Genomic DNA, 12,044 nt, shown 5'->3' on the forward strand with positions numbered 1-12,044 from the left:
TTCTCTCCATCTCTTCCCTGTCACTGAGTTTCTCCTGGACTCACCATTTGCTTCAATTAAAGCCCTTACCAACATGTATAATTATTTTCTTTGCTATACTTTGTGGTTCCTACCAACAGATCCTAAGTTCTATGAATGCAAGAATTTTTGCTCTCATTCATGGTGATATCACCCATGTTTAATGTACAATATGTGGATACTCGATAAAAATTTTGTTCATTCAACAAATATTTATTCAGCGTTTGTTATGCACACTTATCTAAACATCATGGCTATGCTGATGAGAAAAATAAACAAAAATCTCTTGACTATTTAAATGACAGTTGTCATATGTTTATACTTTTCTTATAATGTACTTTTGAGTTCAAGTGTGATCTTTGAGTGAAAAATTGTCTGAGACTATATTCATAAGACTAATTCTTTCCTTCATTTAAATAGTTTTAGTAAGATGGAAAATTCTAGCTTCAAAGTTCTAAAGTTTTTTTTTTCCTTTCCTATTTTCAAAGCAGTACACAAATATATTTCTGCCTCCAGGTTTGCTGTTAAGAGGGATGATGTTACTCTGATTTTTCATCCTTTCTTGGTTTTGGATTCCATAAAATATCACCATTCAATCTTCTAATACAACAAAGCTAAATTCATTAAAACTCACCGGGTGAAATCACTCGACTGAGTTTTACAGTACCCCTGAAGAAGCAGTCAAGCTAAAGTATTTATAGAGATTTCTGGCCTGGACGTAGGTTGATATTTCAAGGGGAGAAAACGATTGGGATTGGGAAATATTTGTGACGAAATAGTTTAGGATTGGTGCATTTGATAAGGTGAGAGTTCTGAAGAATCTTGGTAAAAATACTTGTTTAGTAAGGGAGCTATTTGTCCAGGTAAGAAAAATGTTATCTCAGATAAGCATATTCAGGAACTTATTGATGTGAACAGTGAAGGAATGAAGTTATTTATTAGTTTACAATCTTACAATTTTTTCCTGGGCAGAATTTTATATAATACCTATTTAACGTTGACAGAGCTGTTCCTAAGAAGACAGTTTTTATAGTTGCTGAGTAGGTCTAATAGGGCCCTGGGGGTGGGGGCAGGGAGAGGCTAGCATATAAGGCTGACTGCTCTAGAAATATTCAGAATCAAATTGGTAAGAAAAATAGGTTTTATTCAAAGCCAGCTTTGAAGGAAAATGGAAAAAATATTGTTTGAAACGTTCCATTTTCGAAATCTCTGAAGACAAGCAAGACTTTTAAATGAAAAGAGACAGGGAAGAAAACACAGTCAAGTGAGACAAAAAGTAGGAAAAGTATATATGCAGATTTAGTCCCCCAGTACTTCACAGGTTTGAGGAGGGGCCAATCTCTGCTCTCAACTTCCTTGGCCCCTGCTAGGATGGGGTGGTACAAACCCTCTCAGCATGATGAGGTTGACCCTAATTCAGATGGGGGCCCCGAAATTTAGTCTGTTTCAGTAGGGGATGTGTAGCACCCCCTTTTAAAGTTTTTATTTCTAGAATAATTGTGAAAATTATCGGTCATTACTGCTAAAAATACTTCCCATACACCATTATCTTATTTTCATTTTCTGGATTGCTAATTTATAGATGCTGACTCCTGTGTTTCTAATCTCTATCTCTGTTAACTTTTATCTTTCACAAATTGGGAAGATTTCATGATCTGAGCACTGTTTCTTTCTACTGTTGTTCTACCAGTACCTCAGATTCTTAATGATTTTTTATTCTTTTTGTAAATTCCCTTTTGTAAATTCTGCAGAATTTATCTGGTACACTAACTCTACTTCTTCTGTTATAAAATATTCAAATTGTTTCCCCCAAGGTGTCTTGTTTTTCCCTCTGTGTTCATTCTCACCTGGAAAGAAAATGACTAAAATCTTTATCTTGCTGAAGATTTTAGGTAGTACAGCTGAGAAGCAAGTTCTAGAACCATGAGCTATACTTGCGTTAATTTATGCATCAGAGTCACAATTACTCACTTAGCTGTCAAAAAGTTGTTGGCAAAGATGTGCAGAAAACATAGGTTAAAAAAAAGCATGTTACATAGGCTATTTCCTAGTTTAATAGCTATTGAACTGTTAAACGAATTTCAAGTAAGTGGTTAAAGCAACTTGACAATTTAATTTATTTATTGAAAATGGCAGTTGAATAACTCTCAAAGCATTGTCATTAATTTATGATTCATCAACAAAGTTTGAAAACCGATGCAAAACGTTATAAGTCACAGTCTCCTACATGCATACCAGTAAGGAATGTTCCTAATCCAAGAGATCCTTAGAGTTTATGAAGATGCATAAAAGGGAACATATAACCTGCCTTGAGAGGAAGAGAAGAAAAATTCTCAGAGCCTATGATACTTCGGAGAAGGTTTTAAAATTTTTTAGGAATTCCTAGGGGAGCAAAGGGCAGGAGAAGCATTCAAGTTGGAAAAAAAATGGGGTGGGAAAAGATGCATGGAAGTGTAATAGTCAAGTCATCTGGTATTCTTGTCAGCCTAGATTTGCCAGGGTTAATCCTGGAAACTAGACAGGAGGGACCAGTATTTCTTAAGAAGTCAGTTTTCTGGTGAATGTTTATCAGTCTCATAGGGACTATAGTAAGAAAGTGATTCCACCAGATTTACATTTTAGAATTAGGCATGTGTTATTGTGGAGTGAAAATTGAAAGGATTCAAGAATAATATCAGTGAGATTATTTAGATGGATATCATTGCAGCCAATGTAAAAGATGAAGGGGAGATACAGTAATTGACATGGTAAAGAGGAAATGCTGTTGAGTAGAGGAAATATGGCCAGTGAGACACAAAAAAATGATTCTTAATATTACTTAAAGTTTATTTATATTTAAATGGCCACACATGTGTGATGGTTACCATACTGAACAGCATTGATACAGAACTTGAGAGAAAGGTGTGGTCTAGCAACATGGGATTTTTTAATAGTATATTTTAAAGCATGTGTGTGGGTTTCATGTAACATTTAAAAATACAGTATTGGGTAGGAATAAGGACAGTGATAGATTAAGAGCCACACACAGAATCCTGGTAAGACCAACATTCAGCTATAGATGGAAGAAAGGGAGTCCACATGAATTACTAGGGAAAGGTCTTATAGAGACAGCAGGTGAGACTTTTAGGAAGGATGACCTGGAACCCAGCACGAGGCAAGTTCCAATTCAGAGCACATAATTACTAGAGATTCCTGAAAACTTGTGTATTACAGGGGCTGAAAAGTGCAAAATGGCAGGATACAATAAAAGAAAAATATTGTTCGTGAATAGGATAAATACCATATTAGAAACAATAAAGAACTTCAATGGAAATCGTCCTAAAGTTTATAAAGAATATCAGAGATAGCAACAAAGAGAGAGTGCTAAAGATGATTAAAATGAAAATATATTTATGGGAGAATTTTTGACTGATGGGGAAGGAATCATGTTGCAGAATTTTAAAGTATGAAAACAGAAGAATAATGCAAAGGTTTAGGAAGACAGGAATGCATGAACTCTTGAACAGTGGGATTGGCAGCTGGAGTGAGAAGAGAATGAACACTGTTTCCTTTGAAACTGCAGAGAAAAAAGAGGTAGACTGATACATACATCCTGGCTGTCAGGGGGGACATTCAAACTTTGAATGGCACATATATTTTCCAAAATATGTTTTATAAATGCCAGGAGATTAAAAAGCACCTATTAAAAAGAATTGGGGCTGGGGATGTGGCTCAAGCGGTAGCGCGCTCGCCTGGCATGCGTGCGGCCCGGGTTCGATCCTCAGCACCACATACAAACAAAGATGTTGTGTCCGCCGAAAACTAAAAAATAAATATTAAAATTCTCTCTCTCTCCCTCTCTCTCTCTCTCTTTAAAAAAATAGTTTTGCCCTTCCTGTGCCATCCTCCTCAATATGTATATTAAAAATTGGGGATGATTAGTGAATAAAGATTGGTCTCTGTTGAACTCTAAGGGGCTTTCATTTTTAGAATAAAATGATTAATCCCGATTTCCCCCTTTGAAATCCTAAGCTGTCATAATATTTTAATTAGTCAAGTATTTTTGCTGCTGTTTCTACTTCATATCAGACTCCAGAAAATGTATAAATAAAACTTAAGCTATGAGTAATAGTACCCTAAAAACAAACAGTAGCTATTATTTATCACTGCATCATGAGTTCACATCTATGAACACTTCTTTTGATAATGAACCTTGGAAGAAAAGGAAGAAAAATATGATGGAGGAAATTTATTTTACTATTAACAATGTATATAAAAAAGGGAATATTTCTATATATTTTATTTGAGTTCTTCAAAACTCAAATTCACTGCTCTTACCACTGCCATAAGTCAGAAGATTATTTAGGGAATGTTTCTTCAGATGTACATACATATCTAGAATTTTTTATTTCCTTGTATAGCTTTCTATTAGATATTTGTGATTTTTATACTTAGTGGCAATTCTTAGAATTTCTCTTGAAATCAGTGTCAAATTGTAGCTCTCTCCACATTTTTTTTTCAATTCATTAACTATTTAGGGGAAATAAATGTTAGAATATAGAAAAAGCCACATCTCAGGATCTGAGTTTTTCCCCATCTCCCATCATTTCCTGTCTGTTTTCTGAGACTTTGAAACAACTTGATGAATTGCTTCATTCTTGATTTTAGAAAAGGCCAATAAAATGGCAAGATCCATTAAATTCTATAATCTTATGGGGAATTTTTTTTTTTTTTTTACTCCAGAAAGTTCTTTCTGAAAGTGTGGGACAAGGACAGGCTTTTATTTCAACATTTTAGGTCAAGATATTTTTTACAGTCAGTCCCAGGTTCTTTTGTAGCTTCCCATCCTGGAACAATCCTCTAGCTGCTGATAAGCGTGTCAGCCCAGGGAATCCAGCACTTATTGGCACCTTTCACTTGCTAGTGCATTCAGAGAGCAATTTTAAAATGTTAAACTTGTTTTTTAAGTATCCCTGCATCTCAAGTAATCAAGGACAAGTCTATGTAAAATAACAAATTGTATAATTTCCTTATTCTTTTAAGATTTTAGCCACCAGTTTCTCTCTCTCTCTCTCTCTCTCTCTCTCTCTCTCTCTCTCTCTCCCCCCTCTCTCTGTTTTAATGTTCTGTTGTAAATATTTTAATGTTATTTATTTAATATATGTGAATTTGAAATATATTTCAAATCCATCTAGTCTAAGTTCTTTTTTTTCCCAAATCCAAGGATTGACAGAGGTCACTTGAGTTAATAAAAGACCTTTCTCAGCACTCACTTTTGATTCTCACCCTTCACCTATTCCTGCCAAGCACTGACTTCCCCATGTTATAGATGGAGAGATAGGATATTCAACATGACATCTCATGCCCACCTCTTAAATACAATGTTGACTAGAGTATTGCTCTTTTAAATATATACTTATGTTGTATACGTTAATGGGAATTATCTAGTTTAAATGAAACAGATTTTAATGAAGTCTAAATTCTCCCTCTCCACCCTCAAGATTTCTAGTGCTTGCTATTCTGCCCATCAATCTGTTATTATCACTGACATCTGGTATTTTGAAATGAAGGGGTGAAATGTTGTACCCTAATGTTTGGTAGCATCATTAATGAAACGAAGTAAACTAAATAAAATGCAGTTTTTCCATTCTCTAGACTGCCTCCTGATATTGATAAAATTATTATTCTTATGAAATTTTGACATGATGTATGTGTCTGTGTCTGTGTATGGGGGTGGGAATGTGCATACAAGTTCATTTTAACCTGTATGTTGGGTAAAATGCCTTCAAACACTTTGTCAAGCAAGCAAGAAATCTTGAATTCAGCCTTTAAATTTTTTTTTTGTATTTTTTTCAAAAGAGTCATAGGGAAGGGCAGTGAGATATCAGAGAATATACACACTGCTGAAATACAACATGAATGTCAGTTATTATCATTATGAACCACTAGACTGTCGCACTGGCAAAACTACAATGTGAAGGCCTTGGCATCGATCCCACTCACTCTACTGATGCAACAAACATGGGGCTGGGTAAGAGGCTCTGGGGAAATGGCTCACAACTGATGTTCTAAGACAAATATTTTAATGGCATTACTGATGCATAAGTGGGGCAGTCAGGATGAGATCATTAAAATGAGATAGTGTCATGACAACATTGATTTATTAATTTTAGCGACACTAGATGATAGTTAAATTCTCCTCATTCATTTGTAATATACATACTACTCCTGTTACTCCAGAATGAGTAAAACATCCTTAAATACTGAATTCATAACCAGGCTGTGCCCTGGTAATTTGAACATTTAAAATGAATACATTTTGAACATCTGCTTTTGGCTTAGTTTCTGAAGGTACCTTAAAATATGCTAAATCTAACATGCCAGAGAGGAACAAATTATCAAAAAATGGTTTTGTATATTAGCTCCTCTTCCTAGATATTTGAGAAATCATGACTAATAATCTAGATGTCAAAGAGTGACACTTAATTATTGAAATCACTAAGAAATTAAGATAAAATACAACCAATTAATAATTTCCAAAAATGAAAATATTACATTAAATATAATCATATTTGTTAATACAATATATATTTAATCTATAGTTAAAGACTATTCAAATCAGGTTAATTTACTCATAAAATAAGGCAATTAATATGATTTGCTTATTTAGGTAATTAAACTAATCTTTTCATTTTATTTTTACAGGGAAACTATGTGTAAATAGATATGTATGTTAAATTTAAATAACAGAACTATAAGAGAGCTCAAATAACAAGTGTGAAATGAGGAACTAACTTCAATAAACTATAATTTTGTGTATAGTTATATGTAAATTCTCATATATTAAATGCACTTAAGTTCTTTATTGTAGTTAATGTATTGTTTGTAAATTTGTACCACTAAGATAACACTAAATTATTTCTTCCTGTGACTATTAATTTGTCTTAAAATTAACTTTATTTAAAATAATTTTCTTATATTCAAATATATCTTTCCTAGAACTTCCAAATAATATTATATTTTATCATAAATACATTTCTACTTTCAGGTTTATTGGTCATAACATAAAGGTGAGAGAATTTTTACAAATAGCATTTTCATAGTACCTTCTTTCTCTATTTAATCCTTTTCTAAGTCACTGCTTTTAGAAATCTAATTGTATTAATTTATCATGATAATATCATCAGTACACATTCTTTCACCCTCAATAAATTCATTTATAAACATAAAATATATAATTTTGTTCATTGAATTCAATATGAAATTTTATTAATATAATATGTATTAATTTTGGTGTCAATACTTATTAACATTAAGAACAGAACATATGACAAATGACAAAATAATGGTATTCTACAATTATACTAGAATCTTCATGATTAGCAAAACTGGCAGTGAAAGATATATTTGAATATCTCTGATCCAATTTGGGGAACTCATGACTCCTGATTTTCAAAGTGCTTTGTGAAAAATTGTTTATATTCATGATGAAGTTGATAAATAGGTTTCAAAGCTGTCCAGTTGCAATATTTGCTAAATGTCACTTGTAGAGTAACTTTTAAAATGACTTGCCCAATACCAATCCCTTTATTTCTCTTAGGTTAGGACTTTGGAACTTGTGTTTTAGTTAGCTGAATAAATATTGTCTATTCCCATTGTTTAAGGGAAAGAAAACCTTCCCTCATCAGTTAACAATAGTATTGTCATTGATAAATTTGAATCGAGAAAGAATTCAGATGCAAAATAACTTAAAAGTATACTAACACTAACCCTTGTGTTTTTTGTGTGTGCTTTCAGAGTTAAAGAAATAGCATGGCATGAACCATGGCTCAATTCTATTACAAAAGAAATGTTAATGCCCCCTACAGAGATCGCATCCCTCTGAGGATAGTCCGAGCAGAATCCGAACTCTCACCATCAGAGAAAGCCTACTTGAATGCTGTGGAAAAGGGAGACTATGCCAGTGTCAAGAAATCCCTAGAAGAAGCTGAAATTTATTTTAAAATCAATATTAATTGCATCGATCCTCTGGGAAGGACTGCTCTTCTCATTGCAATTGAAAATGAGAACTTGGAGCTCATTGAACTACTCTTAAGCTTCAATGTCTATGTTGGAGATGCTCTGTTACATGCTATCAGAAAAGAGGTCGTTGGAGCTGTTGAGCTGTTACTGAACCACAAAAAGCCAAGCGGAGAAAAACAGGTATATGCACACATGCAGTTTTTCATTTATTTTTCCTGTGGGAAATTTCTTTATATGTTCAAATTCCCTGAAAATCTTAAAAATATAAGTATCAAAATCAAAACTATAATAATGGAAAAATACTGTTAAGTATACACTGCATATCCTACAATTGTCACCCCCCCCCCTTGCACTTCTTGTCCTGGCAAATCAAATGTGATGGTGAAAAACCGAAGACAAAGCAACCTGTGTAGGCTTCTCATAAATTGCAAACAACTCAATGGAACGTACAATGTGTTATTTTAGTGGTGACTGAATGTGTATGTGTGGGTGTTTTTCCTCTGGTTTCTAACATTCTACACCACCAAACAAAATTGTTTATCTTCCTACTTAACATCCTTGCTTATTCTAAGTTTCTGCATCTTAAGGCAAAAGTGAGTTCTACCATCTAATTTTGATATTGTTCTTTAACACACTGTAGTGGGTTTTTTAAATTGAGACTTTAAAGAAAGAAACAAAAATGATTACTAGATGACAAATGAACTCTGAATGTAGGCTTATATCAAATTACTAGTGGCAAAACTGTAGGTATAGCTTATTGCTATTAAGAAGATGAACTGAAGTAGCATACCATTATACATGTAATGTCATTTTAAAAAAATTTCTATCTGCCTTTTTTTTTTACCAGTAGAGAAGCAGAGAAATCAGAGATAGGAATGAATGAGGAGTGTGTTTTTGTCTGTCTAGATCATTCCCTTTGTCACTGTCCTGTGTCTGAACAGTCTGTTTTATTGTGTTTACTTTCACACTGACACTTCACTCTCCTTCATTAAGGCTAATGTACTCATTGCAAAGACTTGCAGATACTGTGGTGGCTTCAAATCTGTCTTATATATAAAAAAAAAACTTATATAAAAATTTGTGTTATTACAACTCTAGCAATTTCTTCCCTGTTAGATAATACAAAAATCTCTTGTCTCTACAAATGACATATTAGAAGGTGTGACATTCTTTTGAAGCAAGCTCTGCTGTGGCCACCCTCTTATCTTTGTTTTCCTGGAGGAGTTTTATCAGAGTCTTTGCCATTATTAGGATGAAAAGCTGTGGCTGTGTGTCTCTCTGTCTTCTCAGCAGCCTGTGTATCATGGTCCCTAGTCTGTCTCTTCCCTTGCTCCCTTTCCCATTAACTAAACCAAAGGCTTGTTAAACTACATTGCACAATCTTAGCCCCTCTCTGCTTGTTCCTTTGTCTAGATTTTGTTGTTTGTTTTATTAGTTGCTGCTTATGTTGGCTTATTACCATATTTGTAAAAGTTATTGATAGGAAAGTCTATTTTTCTCATCCACTCTCAAGTGTGAACAAACCTAAACTGGAGTAGACCTAGAACAGTAATATTGAAAGATGTATTTTATGTTTAACATCCCAGAGTTTCACCACTAAGGTGTTGAAATTCCTTCCACAATCATACACCTAAAGCAATTGTTTTTTTTTTTTTTCTAATAGCAATGTACTATGTTGTACACCCTCTTGTTTATGCCTATGTAGAAACCTGTAAGATAGATATTGAGACTGTGGTAGAGATCATTTTAGATTGAAGGAAGTCTATGGAACAAAATTACCATTGAATTTGTCATTTCGTGTGTTACTAAAGAGCATTCTTAGTTCTATTTTCTAGAGAATGTTGGCTCTTTAGACAATGACATTTGTGCTGACCGGAGTAATTTGGTGTCTGGAGAAGATATCTGCTATTATGAGAGTGTTTGTTGGAAGATGTTCAATTTCTAAGCTCAACCCTAGTCTCACAAGTAGGTCCTGGCTCCTTTGAGACACTTGATCTGGATCCTGATTAATAAAAGACAGTAAAGGTTTGCATTCTGCCAGGAGTCTGAAGTATCCCAGACCATGTGTTTCTGGAAGACTTCTCCTGTATCAGTTTGCTGGCCAAGAATTCCTTTTCTATTTGTACTTTCTAGAATTCCTCTTCACCAAAGGCTCTGAGAATAAACAATAATTGTATCTTTTTGTTTGAACTTCATAATTTTGAAAGAGCAATTTCAATCTACCTTTTAGTTCCTGGTATACTGGGCTGTACAATGAAAATGAGGTTTTAGCAATATGAAATGTTCACATACTAGCACATAAAAGATGTCCATGGGGCTTAGATAGTTCACTAGAGCATGACAGAGTATCTGTGATTTTTATAGGTAATACCTCTTTTAAGCAAGGCCACCATCTTCTGGAATGACAGTTTCTATAAATCAATGTGTTGTAGGTAGCAATGTGTTCTTGATATAACTCTTTTATCTCATAATCTGTAATTTTTTTAGATAATTTTTGTGATTGTTGAAAACATTTTGTGTATGATTATAATTTCCAGATGTGTAGATATCCATGCTCAAAGACTCTGAAATACACTGTCATTAATTTTGTTGTGGTCATTAAAGTCAGATGTTAAAGCATGAAAAAATAGCAGCCAACTGGATAAAGTAAATGTAATGTTATAAAATAAGGTCGACAGAGAGAGTCTAATAAAAACATCATACAAATCTAATTATTAGAATACTTACTAAGACACTGAAATACAAGTATGTACTAGAAATACATCCTCCCCTTTTTTTTGTTGTTTGTTTGTTTGTTTTACCATCTGGAAGAAGATGCACTTTTCAAAGGCATCCTCAAGTTGTTCCTATTAACCAAGGAACAACTTTTGGATGATTGTTCTGCCAGGCCTTGTGCTGAGTGCTAAGGACACATCATCCCTATTGTACAGAGTCTTAAGTTATAGTTAGGAAGAAGGACAGGAAACCAAAACATGGGAATGTAAATAGAGGTGGTTACAGTGGAAATGATGACAAAAATAATTCTCTAATAATTACAAGGTGAAATTGACTGGAGCAGGTAAATACCCAATGCTGTTAGATAGAGGGCATGAGAGAACAACGGAGGGCCTTGGAGGAAAAGAGAAAGAATGTTCATGGATTTATACCTTGTAAAATTAACACCATCAACTGAGATGGAGAATATTTTCTTTTTCCTTTTAATATAGACATTCATAAAACAGGGTATTGAGTTTCTAGGGGTTTTTCAAAATTTACTATAAAAAACATGAAAAGAGCAACAATTTGTTCATTTCTTTCAAATAATGTACAGCATGAAGAAACTAGTTCTCTGTACTAAGCAGAAAGGTGGAACTTTATATATTTTTACTGGGAAAAATTTACTGCTAGAATTATTGCACTGGTATTCTCTAAAACTTTTCTTTAACCTTCTTATACCTTATTTCTGTAGAGTGAAAAATCAAGAATGACTTCCTAGCCTCGTTTTTAGTCAGTTGATTGGTTACTTGACTTTTAATTATTTGCAGCAGACTTTTCTCTTAGATGTCTTCTGAGGCCGGATTCAATTTCAGTTTGATGTGCTCCAGTAAATGTTTTTTGGAGGCAGAACTTGTTTTTCCATCCTTCATTGACATCAGTGGCTCTCAATCTTTAGCATCCTCAACATCACTGGGCAGGCCTATTCATAGACAGATTGCTGCACCCCACCTGCATTCTCTAACACAGCAGGTTTGAAATGAGGTCCCAAATAAGGATTTGTATTTCTAACAAGTTCCCAGATGATGCTAATGCTACTGATCTGCAGATGACATTTTGAGCAACAGTGACTTAGGGGATATTGGAAGTTACAGAGTACTTACAACTATCTATCTAATGTTAGGTATGTTGAATTCTACTATATTAACCTGGTTTTCAGGAGATTTTAATTAAAACCCCTAAATACTATTAAGTGTTGTTTAATATATGAGTGCTTCTCAATTTTACTTTTGGGTAAAAGGCTTCACTAAATAATATTTATTACGTCAAAG

At 33.8% G+C, this 12,044-nt stretch overlaps 1 protein-coding gene across 6 annotated transcripts in view; it reads left to right on the forward strand.

The window, feature by feature from the left end:
* Positions 1–7,821: 7,821 nt before the first annotated feature.
* Trpc4 (transient receptor potential cation channel subfamily C member 4) overlaps positions 7,822–12,044 on the forward strand; it is a 138,410-nt gene continuing 134,187 nt past the window's right edge. For all 6 annotated transcript variants that reach the window (XM_071610785.1, XM_027928796.3, XM_027928798.3 and 3 more), the window contains exon 1: positions 7,822–8,199. In XM_071610785.1, coding sequence (XP_071466886.1) covers positions 7,822–8,199 — 378 coding nt within the window. The remainder of the gene's footprint in view (positions 8,200–12,044) is intronic.

This window comes from Marmota flaviventris, chromosome 4 (genome assembly GCF_047511675.1).
Source record: "Marmota flaviventris isolate mMarFla1 chromosome 4, mMarFla1.hap1, whole genome shotgun sequence".
NCBI classification, from domain to species: domain Eukaryota; kingdom Metazoa; phylum Chordata; class Mammalia; order Rodentia; family Sciuridae; genus Marmota; species Marmota flaviventris.